Source organism: Melospiza melodia, chromosome 1, assembly GCF_035770615.1.
Source record: "Melospiza melodia melodia isolate bMelMel2 chromosome 1, bMelMel2.pri, whole genome shotgun sequence".
In the NCBI taxonomy this organism is placed as follows: Eukaryota; Metazoa; Chordata; class Aves; order Passeriformes; family Passerellidae; genus Melospiza; species Melospiza melodia.
The window spans coordinates 157,424,811-157,445,898 of NC_086194.1; the positions used below are offsets into that span (position 1 = coordinate 157,424,811).

At 38.2% G+C, this 21,088-nt stretch overlaps 1 protein-coding gene across 1 annotated transcript in view; it reads left to right on the forward strand.

Moving 5' to 3' along the window:
* Positions 1 to 21,088, forward strand: part of EIF3H (eukaryotic translation initiation factor 3 subunit H) — an 86,466-nt gene that overhangs the window by 52,858 nt on the left and 12,520 nt on the right. Inside the window, exons 3-5 of the mRNA XM_063173302.1 lie at positions 16,488 to 16,655; positions 18,146 to 18,245; positions 19,648 to 19,797. Coding sequence (XP_063029372.1) covers positions 16,488 to 16,655; positions 18,146 to 18,245; positions 19,648 to 19,797 — 418 coding nt within the window. The remainder of the gene's footprint in view (positions 1 to 16,487; positions 16,656 to 18,145; positions 18,246 to 19,647; positions 19,798 to 21,088) is intronic.

Below are 21,088 nucleotides of genomic sequence, written 5' to 3' on the forward strand. Positions count from 1 at the left end.
ATCTTACATATTTACTGCTAGAGATTGTTCACAGCATAAAGTAGTCTTTTGGATGAAGAAGCCTCAGTAATTTCAGTAATAATTCTGAATCTCAAGAAGAGATCCCTTGGGCTGATGCAGTTGATATTTCTTGAAGGAAATTAATCTTTTAATTTCATCTTTGAATAAGTGGGCCACTTGTGTGGCTCACTGGTTTTGTCTTTGCACAAAGGCCTTCACCTCTGTTCAGAATGGGATATCAGAAATTCAGCTTTTGTCCACCCTCAGCTACTCCTGTGCTCAAATCATGTGCCACCCTTGCCATATTTCAGTTACAGCATTGTTTAAAAGCTGATGTGTGTCTGGTGTCTGTGAACAAAAAATAAGTGTAGCACACCCATGTAATGGAAAGTTTTGCCAGGGAAAATTGTAGGGGATAGCAAGTAAAATGTTTATCTGTGTTTAGTGAATTTTGTTCATCAGGCACGTTTAATAATGTGAGGACACGTCAGGGAATTTGGAGGTCTCTTTTAAAAGCTAATTACATGTCTTTAAGTCCTGGGTAGTATTCCTGACCCTCCTCATGCTTCCAAAGTAATGCCTAAGAGAGGAGGCTGTGAGAGTAGACTTGGCCTTTTAATGAGAGAGGAGAAGACCCTGGCCTCCTTCTCCTTTGAAGGGCAGCAATGGAAAGGGGAAAGTTTCAGTTGTGTTGGGGTGGTCATACAGCTCATTTTGCCAGCTGCCTGGAAATCTCTCTGCAGGAGTGGTTGTCCATTGCAGAAGTGGGATGGATCGCCATGGGCTGGGTTATGCTGAGTCCAAGGTAGACATCTGGATTTGTGAAACCATTGTGAATTCAGCTCTCCTGCAGAGAAGTTTCAGTAGGCGCAGTTGTCAGTTTCTTGAGTGTTTCTAACTTAGGACTTTGGCAAGGACATTCTTTTCTGTGTTTTCTTTTCTGTGGAATCTTCCACTTGCTAACAAAGTGGGACATGGTTTCAAGACTCCTGAACTCCCTATGTGTAAGACTTGAAGAAAGATTATTTGTAAAAAAACTGTATTTGACTCTTAGCTAATCAGCAACTGAATGTATTGGGCAGTGGAAAAACTGTTATGCTACCAATCAGCATGATTTGGTTGGTGTTTTATGGCTAAGGCTGCATATATACCACAAGCTCTGTGTCTGCGTGGATACATTAAGGCTCTCTAATAAGCGTCACTGACTCAGTTCCCACAGAAAGAAGGATTTTTTTCCAGTCCCCTTGAGTATATTCAAATGATAAAAGATGGAGGAGGTACTTAAAACACAAATTGCAGATTTTTAAGTAGTTGTTTAGAGACTCTTGAGAATGATATAAACATCTTTCATCTAAGGCAGAGTAAACTTCTTACGAAGTTTGCAGATTCCCTGCTGGGACCTGATACTGTGATTGTTATACGTAAAAATAAAATACATTGAGAAATTTAAAATAATTAGGTAAGCATAAGTTGAGGTTATTCTTGCTGAATTGTCACCTTAACAGATACCTCAAAGTTGCCACTGTTCCACTCATTAAACTTGTATTATTTTGAACTATTTTCTGATATAAATGTGTAACTGTGACAAATGGAAGTTTTTAGTTTTTTCGGTGAAATACTTCAGGAAATAGCATTCTTTATAATATCTTGAAGAGAAGGAGTCTTCGGCAGCCCATCTAGATGTAATTCTGGTTATAGTGATATTAAAGAGAATTTACTGAGTCTGCTCTTGATGGCTGCAACACGATTTTAAAAAAAATTAAATGCAACTTTAAAAATAGGACATCATGGTCAATGTACTAAAATGCTTTTTAATTTACATTTCTTTCTGCTGCATTTCTCTGTTGAATAAAATTAATTCTCCAGGCCTTTATTGTCAAGTCCTCTTGACATTGCAGTTCGGTGTTATTCAGTCCTTGGCTTTGTTTCCTTTTTGTCCTTTGACAGTTCTGTATTTTTGTATTTGCTTACCATATTGAACTGCAGATGCAAATCTAAGCACAGTTTGTGTAAAAAAATATTTTCAGACTGGCTTACCCATGTTAATTTTTTGAAACAATTTCTGTTACATTTTTGACATTCAGTGAGACTGTCTAAAATAAATATAGTCTGTGGCTGTTAACCAGAGATTTTGCACCTATTGTGACTCGTGTCTTGTTTGCATTTGAAAAAGTATTTAGGCTGAATCCTTTGAGAATTACATAGTCCTCTGTATAATTGCTTTTAACGTTTTCAATAACTAACAAAAAGATGAATGCAGAATGAAAATAATTGCTTTTGAAACACAAAAAATCTCCTTCAATGAGATTTCACACTATGGTTGCTTGTTTCTAGAAACCTATATTTTATTTGAGGCAAACTTGGTTTACTTATATTGTGATATTTTTATTTTAGCAATTAGCAGAACTTTGTGATTTTGGCCCTTTTAAAAGAAATAATGTTTTATGTGACTGAAATTAATGTTTGACATTTCTTTTTGTTATTTTTCTTTACTGTATTCTAACTTGCTAAGCCATCTTTTCCAGTCAGAGAATCATTGAATTGCTGAGCTTGGAAGCAGTGTCTGGAGGTGTCTGGTTCAATCCTCCTGCTCAAAGCAGCACAGCTAGAACAGGTTGTACACACGAGTTTTAATTGATTCCAAGACTGGAGGCTCTACAGCTTCTCTTGACAACCACTGGAAAGTTTGCCCTTCCTCAGAGTTTGAAAGCAAACAAACAAACAAGCTATTTTGTCATATATTAAAGTTGAATTTCCAAAATCTCCATGCACATGGATAAGATCCCTCTCCCTTCTCCAGCTCTCTCAGCCTCTCCTTGAATGACAGATGCCCCAGTGCCAGTCATCTTTGTGGCCTGTCCCTGAGCTCTCTGCAGTAGGTGCAGGAGCCCAGCACTGGACACAGCACCCCAGATGTGTCTTGCCAGGGCTGAGCAGAGGGGAAGGATCACCCCCCTCAACCTGCTGGGAGTGCTTTGCCTAATGCCCAAGAACTCCCGGCCTGTCCATTGAAAGTCACTCTGGAAGTCAGCACAAACCTCCTTCTGGTTTTTATCATGGCAAACTAGCTGAGGGTGCACTCTGTCCCATCATCCCTGTCATTAATGAAGATGACTGAAGAGTATTGGACCCAGTATCAATCCCTTGGGCACACAAAGAGAGACTGGCATCCAGATGGACTTAGTGCTGCTGCTCACAGCCCTGCATGGCTCATCATCTTTGTGGCTTTTTTCTGAAGTGTGTTTGGATAGTATTAATCTTCTTGTATTCTTTTTTTTTATCCCCTCCAACTATAATTTAAGTTTGTAAATACAATGTTGTTGCAAAGGCATTTTGGCAGTTAGTGAAAAATAGGTACCACCAAGTGATTTGATGATTCATCTCTTCCTCAAATGAAACTGTTTTGCTTCAAGGCTTTGTTCAGAATAAATGGTGAATGCTGTCCCAAGGGTTTGTAGTCTTCAGAGGAAAGAGAGAGTGGAAAGAATTGACTTGTCCAGCCCCCATCAGGGAGTCCTTCAGCTGAGCAAGCAGTGGAACCACAGCCTACTGCCTCCAGCTCTGATGTACTGTGCTTTTTCTCTTACTCATTAAAGAATCAATTGCAGTGAATCTGCCCCTCTGCTTCCCAACTTGTTTCCAATGTAAAAAACCTTCTTTAAGTTTATAACTTCCTTCTTGGCACAGAGCATTTCTTCTGCCTGTTCAAACAGGGTGTGAGTTCAGTTCTTGGCTACTTTAAAAGAACAAGCCACACTTAGATATAAAAGTTGCAAGTGCTATGTTGCTGAAATATTAGCTTTGGCTTGCAAAATCCTGCCATATGATGTTACAAGCCCTAGAAAGAGGAGGAATTCATCCTGACTCTGTCTTGTGTAGCTTGATCTAAAAGCCATGAGCTTTATTTTCTAAATTAAATATTCTCAAACTGTTGTGGGTTTTAGTTTTGTTTAAATTATTTGGTATCTTTGCATTGGAACATAGTGCACAATCTCAAATTGCTGTGTGCCAAAGGCTGCTCCTGCAAAGGCATGATTGTCTTTTACCTCAGGTATCTAACCACTCCTGGTTTTATTGTTCCTCTTGCTGGGCTGTGGAACAGACTTCCTGAATCTGGCTGAATTCATTGTTTCTTTGAGGATACATTGAAGAAGTAGAAGTGATACAGATGCAGGCATTGCTAGTGTTAGCTTGGGTTTTAGAAACTCCGCTGAGCAATACCAATGATGATGCCATTCAGTAGATGCTATGCAGTGTTATAGCTCCTTGCTGCAGGAGTAATGCTCAGTGAAATGGGGATTTCTGTTCTGAGTTACCTTGGCCTGATTTTCCCTAAGCATGAAGTTATTATCTGGGCAATGGTGAGAAATTATAAGCTGAAAATTTTTTGGAGTGGGGGTGAGGATTGAGATGAACTTTGTAATACTGGAAACAAATGCTGTCAGCCTTCATTGTCTTGTTGAGAAGTTGCCTTTACCTTACCGTTTCTGTGTATTTAAAAGCATGGTCATGTGCATTAACATTTACTATGGGAAATACACCTTGATTCACGGTTAAATATCTGTTTACATAGAAGATGTATATATGTATATGTTGTGTGTATGTATGTATGTATTCTTTCCTCTCTCCCCCTTCTTCCACCCCTCACATCTGTATGTATGTATGTATGTGTACATATATGCACACACATGACTGAAAATAAAGGAGGCAGTAAGTGATGATGCATCTGATTTCCATGGGAAGAAAATGGAACATGTAGTAGTTAACTATGCAGGTTGTTCAGGACAAGGTTGGAAGTCTGGTATAGAAATAGTTTGGGGATTTGGAAAATGTTAACGCAGTTAATGCACAGTTAGTCTGGTCTGTCTTGACCAGTTGAAATGCCATTCTGGTGTACCAGGTTTTACTTTTTTTACATCCACATAGGAGGCCTCTGAAAGCTGACACATTGTTGTTTAGGTGCTGCAGTAGATTCCTGTGTGTTAAAGCAAGATCTGGTGTGTGTGTGTCTCCCTAACTGTGGTGCTTCTTGTGGTAAAGAGGCACGGTAGCTGCCACTGAGCCTTTCAAAATTGTGCTGCTGGCTTTCCATGGCACCTGGGCTGTGAATTGCTAACCCTCTTTTAAAGCATCATTTTGGAGTTTTTTAGAAGTCTGTGCTGCTATGCCTGAAACTGTAACACTTTTAAAACCCTAAGTACTGTAATATTCTTTCACTAATTAATGTTGCACATGCTAATTAATTGATAGATGCTGTGGTAGTAGTCATATAAGGAAACAGTACAATGTATTAGTGATGTTCTTGAACATTTCTGATTTCAAATTGGCATTAAAAGGTTTTACCTAATAAGGCATAACACTGGCTTTTTTCTAGCATCACTGCTTAGCTGTATGGGATGAGATGTGATGAAAATTTGGATGCCATCAGCTCTGGATGATGATTTTTTGATCAGTGTCATATCTCTCACTGTAAGCTCTTGCTGCCTGCTGGCATATGTGGCCACCATATAATTTCTTGCATCTCCAATATCCTTCTAATGGTATCACCCGTCATGTTGAAATGCACACAATATTATATGTAATATTTAGGGAGCAAAGGAGGCTGATTTTCACATGCAGGAAGGGACTACCTCTATGACATTTGATTTAATCTGTTGTTTCTTGGTGCAGCCAACAGCTTCCAAAATAATTGTGCTGTGACTGTTGTTTGGCAGGGAAGACTTAATAAAGAAGCAGAAAATGTCTTGTGATCTAATTGCAGTAATTTAAGAGTCTTTTGGGCAAATACTTTCACAGGGTTTGAACCAGTAGTCTTATTCTTCCTCCAAAATTGAATCTTTTTCCTCAAGCTCCCTAGAAAATGTTGATCAGTGTCTTCTACTTTTGAACCCATCTAAAATCAGTTTCCTTCATATTATTTCACAAACTTAAAACTATCCTGAAGAAAATTGCAAGCAGCTCTTGGTAGCCATCATGCTACAATAAAATACTAGTGTAAAATGTGCTACTCAAAAAAGGGAGTCGTCTGATATACTCAGTTCTGGCTCTCATTAGGCATCATCTCTGTATGGATCCGTGGCCTCCACATGTGCAATGCAAACCTTTCACTTCATCCAGAGAAATCTTTAGGTGGCTGGGTTGTTTACTTACCCTTTTGTAAGCCTGCATGTTGAGAATTTTTTGTGTTAGAGTTTGGATAAAAAAAGCTGAGTTTTCCTTCTCTTTTGAAGAGTTGCCTAGTGATAAGAAGTGGTGTTAAATATGTGTGTCTGTTGTGTAGTGGCAATCATTAGCTCAGGAACTAAACCAGAAGGGAACCTGTCACTCTAATCTGCCTGCAAGCTAAACAAGGGCAGAGATTTCTGTTGTGGCAGGGATTGCAAGCAAAAGGACTTGACTCATTTTATCTGGAAGTCAATGCTTGGCAAAGCGAATGTCTGACCCTGGATCTTGTAGTGAAGAGATACTTTGTCATCTGCCTGCTGGGTAGGACTTGGCTTGAATTATGACTTACTTGTACCTCCTGTGAGTTAAAGTGTTGCTCATGGCTTGAAGACGTGGCTGGAAGCCACGAGGAGCACTTGTAGATGGTCCTGCAGCAGAGATCCGAGTGAAGCTGCCCTTTGTTAGAGCTTTCAGCTCAGTCATTGCTCTCTAAGCTGGTCAGATGGGATGTCTCAGACTGTGTCCTGGACTGCTCAATGGGATGTGTTCCTTGGAGGTGTAAGTGGGGCTCTAAGAATGTTTTAAGTGATGTGCTGAAGCGTCCTTGTGACATTGTGTTCATGTAGGTATTAGACAAAGCTCCTAGTTGCTGTGTTAAATGAGGGGTGATACTTAAGTGCTGCTCTTACTGAAGAGAAAGAAGTTAATGTGGCATTTCATAGCTGTTTGCTCAGCAAGTAGCAGCATCTGGGCTAGACAAAACTGGTAGACTTTGTCAAACTAGTTGAATTTTGGGGGTTGTGTGGGGTCCTTCTGCCTTCCTGAAAGGAGCAGTAGCTGCTGACTGTTTCAGGCCTTCCTGGTGCATGGGCAGGTCCTGCCCTGCACAGTAGAACCCCAGCAGAAGCAGCAGTAAGGGCAATGCTGAAGATATAATAATATTTTTATTTTTTAATAAAATACCTGTGTAATTTTGATTCAAAGGATGAGTTTATGGTGGTGGCTACCATGTTCTTTTGTTTTGCCAAAAATCAGAACTTCACTGAGTCTCACTGCTAAATGTTTAGTAGTGTTATCCCTACATGATAGGCTGATGGAGGTCACAGAAAAATAACTGGTGTAACTTTCAGCTGAAAAAATAGGCAGTAGCAATGAATTGCTATAAAGACAATTCAGGAATATTGCTGTATGGGGGCTGTGTGTGCTTCAGTGCTCAGACCGTGTTTTATGAGCTTGAAACTTAAGAACAATGTGAAAAATTCTTGAAAGCAGACTTGTACATATTTAATACCAAGCCATCAGAAAACCACTTGCTTCATTGTATCTGGTAACACAAGATGGGTGTCTTGACTTTAAATAAGCTGTGGAAGATGTCCCTCCACTTCCCATTGCCCTTTGAATTTCAGCAGTGCAAACAGTTATTGGTAGAAAACACCCAAACTTTGAAGCTTTACAAAGAAGAAAAGTGGTTTTTTTCTGTGTTTTCAGGGAGATGAGGAATTTAAAAGGGCCAAAACCCCTTATGTGAAGTCATCATTTTTCTTCACTTACTGAAAAGTTATTAACTAAATGAGACTGACTTTCTTGTGATGCATGCTGTATGAAATTACTGATTTTCAAAATGCAGTTTCTGAGTTGTTACCATTTCAGTCTGTTCCTGTTCTGCTTTCAAATTGTTGAATATGAAAATCTGTGTTATATTAAAGTAAAAGTGACTGTGTAATTCATTAATCTTTAAACATTTCCAAAATTTTCCAGGTAATTGAATAACCTCTTTGAGTATTTATGTAATATAAAATTTCATAAAAAATACATTAATCTGATTGACATTTATGTAGGAAAGGAATTAGTTTCACCACACATTTTTGTGTTATTGTGTGCTTAATTGCTTTGTAACTTAGAGCATTAAGGTAGATATGTTGTAAAGAATATGTTGATATTTTGTAAAGAGAGAGCTTTTACCTGTTAATGTATCCTCACTAGAGTAAACAAGCTAAAATCAATGGCTGTTAAACAAAGGATATCTTAAGAAACTTTAAAGAAACATTTTTAAAAGGTTTGCTTTGTTAGATATGAGGTTACTGTAACACAGAGTTGATTTTTGACCATGCTAATTCCTTTTCATGCCTTTAATCCTTCTTTGCATGTTAGCAGCTAGAATGACACTGGACAAAATTGGTGTAAGTAAAGGCTTCAAGGTGCTGAAGTCCATGGGAATACACTCCTAATAGAAAACAGTTGATGCTTTCATTAGGCATGTGATGTTTATTAGGAAATGAGATATCTTCCTGCCTTCTTACAAGGAAAGCAAGCTTTAGGCTGAACAGATGGCATTTTTAGTAGTACAATTTACTGCTGTCATGACAATGTAGGCTGACTGAAACTTTTTCTCTGGATAAAGATTTTGATCTCATATCAAATTTCTCTTCAATCAATGTAGAAATAGTAGTGTAGTAAGCCAAATGAATGCTTGGACAAGAATAGTGTTCACCTGCCCTATAGGAGGAGATGGAGGATTAATTGCCAAGTGTTTGTAAGATGCTGTGAAGATGGATCTTTCTAGATAAATGTGAAAAAATACTCAAAAGATGTGGCAGAAAGCCTTCAAATGTTGCTTTTTCTTTTGACCATTTCTTCTTGATAATCGTTGCCAACAAAATAGTTTAATTATATTGCTTAATTTTAACATTATTTCAAGATGCTAGTTTGTGGTGAATTTCTGAATTAAAATTGCTTTTTGAAAACTCAGTGTTTTAATATTTCTGAAAGATAGTATTGTAATGCTTTTATCCTTTGGAATAGTGTTGCATACATTAGAAGACAATTTCACAAGTTACCTTAACAGTCCTACCCATCACATTTAGAGTCATCTTCAGGCTTGAATGTACTTATTTAAAAACAGGACAAGTTTCCATTATCTTGAATTGTGTAGAGAATTGTGTGGTCAGTGAGATTTAGCTTGTCCAAAGGCTTATCTGAGTGTTTTGCTCATGTGTTAATAAAATGCTGTAATAGGTTGATGGCTTTGATTGCCTCCTAATTCACTGATTGTGTGCTTAGACCAGAGTCCCAAACCCACTGTCAGAAACCTCTGGGTGAGTGCCAGCACATGTGCAGGAAGTGGTGTGCTTCCATTTTCTGCTTTCCCCTTGTCCTGTCACGCATATCCCCGTGCTCCCCATCCCCTTGTTTTACTCATTTGCTCTCCAAACTTGTCCTCATCCTTTATTCCCCCCAGTGACAGAGCCGCCCTTTCCTCGCTTGCCCTGCTTGGTCAGAGCTGTCAGCTGTCCTTGTGCTGGCCTGTGGCTCAGAGCCTCCTCTGTAAAGCAGCAAGGTAGTCATGGGCAGTCACTGCTGGCTGTGCTGGGGTGTCCCTGATCCCAGGACAGTTCTCCCTGTCCCTGATATCGGGGCTGTGGTCAGCTCTGCTGGGGACTGTGCTCTGGCAACTGCTGGCTAAAGTGGTAACAAAGAACAGTCTGGAGGTACTTGGGTAAGTATCTCCTGACAGAAGCACTCCAAATGTGGGGTTTTATTTTTATTATGTTCTGTTACTTTTCACTGTTCACCTACTGATTGTGATATCTCCTCGGTGTCCTGTACTTTATTCTGTTGAGCACAATTAATATCACACAGTGCTGTCATAAAACTAACATTGGGTTTTGATCATGGTTAAAAATGAATGAGTTTACTGAGTGTACATAATGAATTGGTACTGAAGAGTCTTTCCTCTTCTGTTTCTCTTATTCTTTCTCATAAAAGGAAGGACCATTTTGTTGTAGAAAAACATGAAGGTACTAGCAAAGCGTCAGTTGTTGTAATAAGCATACACTTAAAAGAGGTTGGCTTTTATTTGAGCAGTAGTGTTGGTAGCATAGATGGAGGGGATTCTTAAAGATTTGTCGCCAATTTATCTCATAGCCTGTACAAAAAATGCAGATTTGTGAATGTTCAGTTTTTCTTCCTCTGTTGTAACTCATTAGAACACCAAAAAAAAAAAAAAAAAAAAAAAGCTGGTGAGGGGCTTGGAACACAAGTTCTATGAGGAACGACTGAGGGAGCTGGGGATGTTTAGCCTGGAGAAGAGGAGACTCAGAGGTGCCCTTATCACTCTCTACAACTCCCTGAAAGGCGGCCGTGGTCAGCTGGGGGTTGGTCTCTTTCTCCATGCAGCAACTCACAGAATGAGAGGACACAGTCTCAAGCTGCACCAAGGGAAATATAGGTTGGATATTAGGAAAAAGTTTTTTACAGAAAGGGTGATAATGTACTGGAATGGTCTGCTGGGGAGGTGATGGAGTCACCATTCCTGGATGTGTTTAAAAAAAGCCTGGATGTGGCACTGAGTGCCAGGGTTTAGTTGAGGTGTTGGGGCTGGGTTGGACTTGGTGATCTTGAGGGTCTCTTCCAACCCAGTGATAGTGATTCTGTGATTTGGCCACATAGGTTCTACCATTTTTTTCATTCTTCAATTTAGCAATTAAAATAGGGTTGAATTAAGTCTTTCGACTTGCTTTTCATTTTGTGCTTTTATGACTATGACTCTTGGACCTTTGCCTATTTTCATGATTTTTTTTCCCCATCCAGCTACCTACAGAACCTGGTCTGCTTAATTTCCAAGTTTAGACGAGGTCAGGTGCTTCCAGCCCTGTATAGCAAAAGTGCATAAAATAGAGCACTGTTGTGTAACCATGACTTGATATTTCAGTGGAGGAAATTAATATTATTGAGGAAGGCAATATTTACTTTTAATTTTTTTTCTCCATGAATAGGGGAATTGTTGGGTTACTGAGCTTGAGCATTTGTCTTGGGAGAAGTGTGTATGTGTGAGGTGGTTGGATATAGATAAAAATTTGTAAATATTTGTATGCATGTGTGTTGCACACTTTAGACAGAGAAATATATTTCAGCAGTATCTAAAGGCTTTTTCAGATGAAACATTGCCTTTGCTGCAATTAATTCTGAATTCTGGTTTCTCTTTTCTCATTCTTTTTAGTTGTATTTTTTAACCATAACAAGTTGGTTGTGGCATTCCTTTTTTTTTGTATCTTCACAATTGGAATTGTTATCAATAGATGCAGTTATTGTGATTCATAGTTTTTTAGACAATTAATTGAGATTGTGTGTCTGGAGGGAAACGAATTAATCTGTTGTCTCCATAATTCTCTGTGCTAAATTAAATAAATCAATTTTCCTTCTTTTCAAATGCATATGCTGGTTCCTTGAACTAGCATCTGCTAACTTGGTTTAGTCATTGAAGATACTGTCTGAAGCATACATGTGGTTTGGCAAAGTTAATATGTATAGAAAACCCCAAATTTTTCTGTGCTGTGAAGTGTATAGCACTTGTTCAGTACGCATGCTACCACATGGTAGCGCTTCAAAACAGATAAATTATTGCATTAAAATACAATCCACATTAATAGTGGTGCTACAAAAGGAATATTTTGGTTGTTTTTCAGTATATTTTGACCAGATTAACCAAAATTTGCTATGTTCATGTTGCTTGTTAAATTCAGAGAAGTGTTGGCACAGAAACTGGGTGCTGTCTCTTCTGATGGACTTTTGTGTCCCTTGGACAGTATGCCTAATCTTGAGTAAATTTTAGGTAGTTTTACTTCATGTATCTTCTGGGTGCTCACCATTCTTTGGGGAAACAATTTTCATCCTCAGATTCATTCTCCTTGAGTGTCTTTGTGAGGAGGCTGTAGAAGGTAAGGGAGCAGTCAAGGTCCTCTTTGTTCTTGAACCGGTGACCTGCCCTTCTGAAGGCACGTGCAACTTCTGCTCTTTGAGCACACTTAAAGGACAAATTTGGGACACATGGGTTGAGGCAAACACTAAGTTGTGAGTGGCAGACCGAGGTGTTAGTGGTTTGTAGCTTAGAGTTGGTTGTTACTTCTTTTGCACAGGGCCCACTGCAGCAAGCTGGGTGATGAGCAGCATAAAACAGTCAGTCTGTGGCACCTAACACTGGTACAGAGTCCTTCCATTTCAGTGGGGTGTGGCTTTTTAGGAGGCATGTGGATTGCTGCTCTTAAAATCAAATTTCTTAAAGTGTATCAACTTGAGTTATCTTTTGGAAATTAAGGCCTTGAGCCAGTGAGGTGTCATCAAATATATTGCCTCCAGGCAGGCCACTATTGATCACCCACGTGTCACAATAGTTACTGATAGTCTGAATGTGGCCAGGCTGAAATGCATCTCCTCTGATGATAACAATCACTGTTTCAGTCAGCAACATGCATATGTGATCCCATGAGAGGTGAATTCTAATGAATTTTTCTTGGTAAAGAAACAATTCAATAATAAGTAAACTTGCATCATTTGCCAGTTGTTTTTGAACTCTAGGCTTTTAGATTTGTTTGCATTTTAGAATAATGATGGACCTTTTTTTTAATGCTTCAGCTGATTTGACCTATTCTGAAATTAGGCTTTCAAATAGTGAAATTACTGACCAGATATTTTAAGTTATAGAAAACATGGCTGAATTGTCCCAGTGTTGAATGGGCCATTACATTAGGGCTCAATTCTTTGTCTTGTATCTGGTATATTATGTACATTTTTTCTTTGGTTGTGTTTTTTTTGGTGTGGTTTGGGTTTTTTTGAGGTTTTTTTTTGTTGGTAAGGTAGGATATATATCTCCTATATGTTAAAGCCCAGATAAAAGTTTCTAATATTGACAGTACTTTCTAGAAAAGGAAAATGTCTTTGTTATTCTATTACTTTAAAAAAATCTTTTACAGTATTTATTAAAACAAAATAAACTGCTATAATAGGGTTTACTGTCAAGGTTTTTCAGTCAAGGCATTTTGGTAATACAAATCCACATAAGTCAGTCATTTTTAAACAAAACCCCGTATTGTATAGTTTTGCACTTTTGTTTGCTTTAGGCAAGTTATAGTAATGCTTTCTAGCTTCCTTTATTCCCTCCCCCCACCCATTTGGTTACAAACTAACAAAAAAATGTCCTTTTAGAGGAAGGAGGTGGTGTTTTTTAATAATAAGAAAAGTGAGAATCTTTTAAAAAACTTTTAAAATCTAAGAATCTCAGAAAGGTGCTCAGGAGAGCATTGGTGGCTCAGGCTCAGAGTTTGCACGTTCTCAGGGCAAGCAGCACTGCTGGGAAGTGCAGGCGAGGCTGTTGCCTTTCCTCATAAGGACATCCCTGAACAAATAGTTTGTTTTAAAATGCAGGTACACTGTCTAAATGTGAGGGAGAAGGAGGCAGCATCCTGGTGTGGTTCTTCCCCTGCCCTTTTCTTTGCTCACCTCAGTTCTGGGTGCTCTTAGACTAAGAGGCTCTTTCAGTGTCAGCTTTGCAGAGTGGCTTGGGAGGGACTGTGACACAAAAAAGTGCACAGCTGTCCCAAATGCTAGCAGATTGAGCAATAAATAGAAGGAAAGGAGAGAGGGAACTCTTGCCCAGTCTGTGCTAAGCTTCTAGGTGAAAAGATGACGTTCTGTAGATTGGGCAAAGGATGTAAAGAAACAGTGGTAACGGTATCAACGAAAGCAGCTTGGGGGCTGTTATCCATTTGTGCAAGTTGGCAGCTTGTTGGAGCTATCTAGCTACTAATACATGTTATAAAATATATATGTTTGGTTAAAAGAGTTTCCATTTCTCCCTGGTGGGGACTGCATCATGTTTTAATTTCTGCAGTTGTTTTCCCAAGGCAAAGATGTTAGCTATTGATGCTTTATTGGTTCTTTGACATTTTTTCCACTATTGCCTTCATTATCATCTAACTGCTAACAGTCATGAGAGGAGGAATTGCTGACATGAAATCTGGATGGTTTTCAGTGAGTCCTTTTTCTTCTGGATAATATCTCTTGCATCGTGTTACATCTCTTACATGTAGCTGGGTGTACTGTGTTTAAGAAAAGAGCTTGTTCCTGGAACTTGGTTACCAGTTAGCTCCCAGAGGAACACTTTTGAGAGCATGATATGCCTTTATTCAAGTTTGTTAAAGACCTGGATGTTTTCCTGCTCTTGAATATTACACTTCTCAAGGTGGAAATTATCTGGATGTATCAGCCACATGACTTCATAGGAATCTATGTCTAAGTATCTTTTCCCCATCATTACATGACCATCTCTACTTTGAGAGTGTCCAGCATTACAAGAGAATTGCCACTGCAAGAAGTCTAGCTCAGCTATCTAAAAGTCTGCATTTAATTTAATTAAATTTGATAATCACAAAATCCTTCCTAGTTTTTCCTCTTAATGACTTCATTTGGCTACAGAGGATCTAACTATAATTTCATTTTTTAGCATGTTGTAGCAAGTCATATGAGAAACAAGTCATTCTTGCTTTCTACACAGATATACCTTTGAAAAGCTTATTTTAACCAAAAGAGTTTATTCTAGCTATACTTAATAACTGGATATGCTTTTTCAATTCAAAATCATGCTTACATGAGGAGTCTTTTAGTTTGTTTTGGGGGAGGTCTGTTTTCTTGTTTTAATTATAAAATTTAGAAACTTACCATCTTTGCCTCCAAAAAGTCCACAAAAACTTTTGAAGGACTGAACCTCTTTGACAAACTAGATCTTTTCTTTTGAGCTAAACACTGAGATGAAAAAGCACTGGGCTCTGGGTAAGCAGCTGTGTTCAGCCTGGCCTCTGTTTCTGGAAGTAGCGCAATGAGCTTGCTTAGGTCTGGCAAGGGGAAAGGTTTTCATTCTGACTTGGAAATAGCTGTTTGATCAATTGTGCAGGCTGCCCTGAAGAGTGTAGAGGCATCTCCAGATTTGCCTAGGTTTAGAGACACCCACATCAAGCAGGCCTCTCCTTTGCTGGCTGTGTTAGAACAGAGCCCACATGGTTTTCCTGTATTGGTTGTGGGATGCTGGATTATCACGGTGCCCTGGATGAAACACAAATTTCAAGTAATTCCTGTTAAGATACTATGGTATAAAATACAATCACCAGCATGTAGTGATAGAAGGAGTCTGCAAAGGTTTCTGTGAGTGTATGTAGGTTACTAGAATACAACAGTCAGCCAGATATGGCAATTTAATGAAAAGGCAATTTAAGAAGACTGCAGAATGTAGTTTGTGATGCAAGGATGAGTGATAAGTTGGAAAAATATTTGTCCAGTCTTAAAGAATGTCTCCTCGTATCTTTAAATAATATGTTTGGATTTTTTTTCTCCTTTTGAAAGGATATGAAGTAGGGTCTGAAAATGTAGCACATTCCACAGCTAATTAATTTGTGTTTCTCTCTTTTATAATGAATATCATATTTGCATCAGTACAAGGAGAAGCCTTGAAAAAAATTGCCAAAAAAGAACACATGGGGTGTGTGTGTTATCTTTGTAATTTTTGCAGCTGCAGACAAAACTTAAGGATTGTGTAGTGTTTTTGCATTTGATTTGGCTGTGAGTTGGCTCCGAATGTTGGTTCATCTGATAATCACACTGATTTCTCTTTCCTTAAATTTAACCAGCAGTCACAGTGCCTGTCTGTTTAAAAGGTCTGATAAGTGATAAAGCGTGTTGTTCTGTTTGATGGGATTGTGTTAAATATTCCTGAACAGAGCTCTGTATCATGAAGGTGATTGTTTGAATGAAGCATTTAATGGAAATAGAATTTTGTGTTGGTACAAGGAAACATTACAGCTGCTGGTGTAAAAAGCCTTACAAAAAGTATGTTCTCTACTGTTTAAGGTAACTTGCTGTATTTAGATGCATGTGTATTATAAACAATAATACGTACATGCATGCATCCTTTGCATTTATACACACCAAAAAGAAGAAACAGTGTTGAAAATTGGAAATAAAATGCAATCAAAAGTATCTTAACAGCTGTAGCTGTTCCCCAAGCTCTGATACTGAAAATGTAGTTTTATGTTGTGAAAAAGACAGTTTATAATCAATTTCATATATTCATTAAATAATTCTCCTTTTGAATCCAAAAGCTACCTAATTCCAGACAGCATTGTTGTCTATTACTTAAATCACAATAAGTCTTTGTTACTAAATGGTAAAATGTTACTGCTTAATGAAACCCCCAGTATCAGATATTTTTTTATGAATGTGGAAGGTAATGCACACTGTAAATGACGTGTAACAGTTTGTTGATCACTGTAGCAATTAACTGCAGCTGGAAAAAGTCTGCTTACTCAGGCTGGTTTTACTCTCATTCTCTGAGAAGCTCTGGGTTTTAATGAAGACAGTCCAGTGAGTAAACAAATTTCTAGGCTGTTGCAAAAATGAAAATAAAATACAATTGACTCATTTAATATCAAGTTTTCTCTTTAAATACTACCGATTGTGTAAGTTTACTTTTTTAACACGCCTTTTATTTAATCCAGTCCAATACCAGATGGAAATGATGCGAAGCCTGCGCCACGTAAACATTGATCATCTTCACGTTGGCTGGTACCAGTCCACATACTATGGCTCTTTTGTCACCCGTGCCCTCCTGGACTCCCAGTTCAGTTACCAGCATGCAATTGAGGAGTCTGTAGTTCTCATTTACGGTTAGTATGAGGTTTCCTTTATTACTCTTTTCCCCTCTTAATATTATTACTACTATTTTTGTATTCTGTCTTTTGCCTGTAAGAGTAGCCTGGCAAGCCTTTTCGAGTAAATACCAACCCTGTGTCTACGGCAGCCTCAGCAGCAGCTAAGTCTAGACAGGGTTTCCTTCTTTCTGTTTATTTTTCTTGCTATCAGAGCCCTGATGTGTACGTTTTGGAATGCTGGAGTAGCTGCTTCATTTTTATTCCTTCATCTCCCCTCCCTCGTGGAAGGGGCTGGTGGAACCCGACCAGATGTCTAACAAACCCCGCTTGCTAGCGTGTCTGGCTCTGTACGTGACTGACCAATCATCACACGAATTGCCAAGTTTTTTTAATACCTCTGACAGAAGCATACAAAACCTGGACTGTTTCTTAGCACAAAGATTTTTTTCTTTTCTGCCTATTTAATGGTGTTTCCTCAAGCTCTCCAGACCAGATGTTCTGTGCTGTATCAGAACCGTAGGCAATTTAACAGCTTTATAGCCTCCCCCTCCCCAAACACTCACAGTTTGCCATATCTGGCAGACTTGCATATAGTTTCCAGCTGAGAAGTAAATGTAACGTCCTGAGTATCTGTCAGAAAAAATACTAATGAATACGATCAATCTTATGAGCTGCCCCAAAATTGTTTCAGTATGTTAACAATTGGATTACAGTAAAGAACAAGTTGTTAAAGTATACTTATATTGGCTGGAAACATTGCATCATCAGACCTTGATGAATTTTCCACTTGTTTCAGTCTATTTTGGTTTTCATTTTATCACCGATTGCTAAAAGTTTTACTGTGTTAAGTTTCAGACAACATGAATGTTAACACAGCTTTTATTCTTGTGTTGGCATGCTTCAGCTGTTATCATGCTGCAAGTGTTAAGCTTCTTTGTCCAAGGAATGTAACAGTTTGTTTAGAAAATTTCCGCCTAAATTCAAGGCAAAACGAATCTTTGTATGTGCCACTTACATTGTCATGCACAAAGTGGCATGGCAACTTGATCTGAATTAGCTTATTGCTACTCTAAAATTAATTTTTTTCATATAAAATGCTGTTTAATGAATATTTTAATTTACTGCAGAATGACTGGAAGGAAGAATCTTTATTTAAATGAGGTCACTCTTAACATAAGTTCTGTGGATAATTCATACAAACAAAGGAAATGTGAATTGGACCTTTAATGGGGAAATAATACAAGTAGAATGGATCAAGATTCCCCCCAAGTTCTCCAAGCTAAGTTTACTACTTGGCATCACTTTATATTGTTGGTTGTATTTTACATAGCAGTGCAATAGGACTGCCTCTGTTATGGTGCCTTTTCTGTGTTTGTTGTCTTTAATTTTTTTTTCACTAGGACTACTTAGTAATTTTTCCTCCTGTTTATGTCATTCAGATATTTAAAAACAAAAAGTCAGTCCGGGTTTGGTAATAATAGGCTTCCTTCCATTTTTAATAATAGATCCCATTAAGACTGCCCAAGGGTCTTTGTCACTGAAGGCATATAGGCTGACTCCCAAATTGATGGAAGTTTGCAAGGAAAAAGACTTCTCTCCAGAAGCGTAAGTAACTTCAAATAACGTTTTCTCATAGGGTTTCCTGAGTTACTGGGACACAGAACGGTACCTGGGGTTATGGAATGCTGTATTTTAAAATCTCATGTATCAGTGTGTGCTGGGGAAAAGGACCTGCATGGGCTGTGACAGTCGTGCAGTGGCACAGTGGGCTGAGGAGGTGTGAGAGGCTGGCTGGGCATTTCCAGAAGTGGGGGCACCCAAACTGGGTTTGGGGCTACTCAGAGGGTGTGCTGTAAGGCCCATGGGGTAGATAGCTGTAAATGGGAGCAGAGCCAAAAACAGAAAAAAAAAAAAATGGAGAGAGGGAAATAGCTGGTCTGTCTTTTTTTCCCCCAGAATTAAAATAGAACAGGTATTCTGGAATAGCTGTCCCAGTGGATTTGTTCTAAATTAACTCCCCATGTGGACACCATCTTCTGGAGTAAAGTAGGATGATTACTGTGTTTCAAAATATTGGCTACTTGTTACAGATGTAGGCCTTAGCATCCTTTGCCTCCAACTGTTTGGTGTTCAATAGCAAAAGCACAAATAACTTGTTAAAATCACTTTGTTGAGGAAAAACGTTTGAGGAAAAATGTATTCATTTAATTGCTTGGTGTCTTCAACTGTAATGATGAGCAAACAAATCTGTGAGCAGTCAAAAAAAAGAGGGATGAAGGCAAAAAGCAAAAGTTTTTGTTCCAAAATCCAGTATGAATATAAAGAAATTAAGGTTCTCTTTCCTTAGAGACTTCTAAATCATGCTTTTATGTCCATATTTTACGAAAAATATTACTGTCTATTTTATTTATTTTATTATAAAGGAACAGCAATAGTTTTTTATGTGTATGTTGTAAAAAAATACACACTAAAAATTTATGTTTTAATATTCACCACAGAATTTAATTATTCCAAAAAATACAATATTTTGTGAATCTACTTTTTTGGTCAGTAAAAATTGTATTTGTTCAAGTATTGGGAAAATTGTTCTTCTTGGTAGTAGTTACGATATTTAAAGGTATTTTAGCATCATGTGGTAACTAACTGTTTAGTTCTGCTCAAGAAATGCTGATGGCAGGAAAAGCAGTAAAATATTTTGGAAGGGGCAGAGTTAATCCTGTCAGTACAGTCTCTTGCTGGAGGCTTTTTCACGTAGGTAATCTATTAACAAGCAAGGCAGCTGCTTGTCTTCTGAGAATTTTTCCTAGAGCAGCTTTGCCTAGTCTTTGTAAATAAACGTGAGGTTTTGCCATGCAAATGCTGTCTTAACAAAACTCGACTCTTGTTTAATTTTGGAAGTATGAAAATCAAGAATTTTTACAAAACTGTTTGTTGGAGGAACAATTCAACAAAGAGCATAAGAGAGATACTGTTTATATTAGTAAATATTCTGTAACTTTTTTCACAGCTTGAAAAAGGCAAATATTGCATACGAAAACATGTTTGAAGAAGTGCCTATTGTCATTAAGAATTCATACCTGATCAATGTGATGTTGTGGGAACTGGAAAAGAAATCCGCAGTAGCTGATAGGCATGAGTTGCTCAGTCTGGCTAGCAGGTAAGTACTTGTTACAGTAATGGATGTACTTTTATTCGCTTTCCCAAACCACAGTTTAGCACCTTGGGTGAAATCCCAGTCTCATTACAGTCCATCGAAGCTTTGCCTTGATTTTTAATGGGGTTAACACTTTACCCTTCGTGTTCTTTTGCTGAAGGAAAAACTGCATGGTAAAACTGTAGCATTAGATTCAAGGGCTAAATTCAGTCTCATATCCTCATACACTTGCCATGCTTGAAATGGATAAATGTTTCAAAAGAGTGTGTTTTTTCAAGAAAATATGGGCACTCAGAAATTACGGGCAAACAGATCTATTAAAAATAGGTTTTGTTAAATATTCTGTTAGTAATTACATAAACTATTTTAATAAAAAAGAAATCTTCAGTAGCAGGATGAATTTTAAAATAAAATAATAAACAGTCTGATAAACTGGCAAAAATGCCACTGATGGTTATGACAGACAGCATTCATGATGTTGGAAATTGTTTTAAGAGTTTCTAAAATGATCTCACAACTTTGTCTAGGAATAACTTTTTCTTCTTGTAGCACTTTGCCCTGAAAATCCACTTTTGATAACAAAGTAGGCATGACTTCTAGCAGTCTGATCAAAAATTTGGCAGTATTTAAATCTTACACAACACAATCAGTTGGATTATTATTGTTGCATGTAGAAGCTAGGTTGTATTCATGAATAAGTTTTTGGGGTAAAACAGTTCACTTTGGCATTGAGATTCTGATCCTAGTGGCCTTTTTACTTTTTCCTTTTTTCTCCTGCTCCCCTTCCCTCCCCCATCATGTAAGGCTGAGGTTAATGGATATGTATTTCTAGTGGTCCCTGTGTTGCCTAAGTTAGCAGAAATTTTCCACTTTTCTACTTGAGCTTATGTGGATGTTCAGAGGGATCTGATAGCTTTTAGAGAAGTGATCAAGAGAGAACGGGTGTAGGGTTGAACTGTGCTGGGGAATTCACAAATGCCACAAGTAATACTTAGTCAGTAATTCTGTCCAGTAAAGTTGTTACTTTGCACATTGGAATTTCTGAAGTGAAGAATTCTTGCTGAGATAGTCAGTGTGTTTACTCTGCAGGTGTTCTGTAAGTCATTTTCTTTCCATGGTCAAAGATCACAGAGCTTTTCCCATTTGAGGAGAGGATGAGGGCTGGATGCAGGAGATTACAATGGTTTGATTCCTTGTGAGCTCTATCACTTTGTGGTGAAATTGAGGAAGGACCATGCTGAGGATACAGAAGGTTCCCAGGTGGCCTGGCAGCATTGCCCTCAGTTGATTCTTT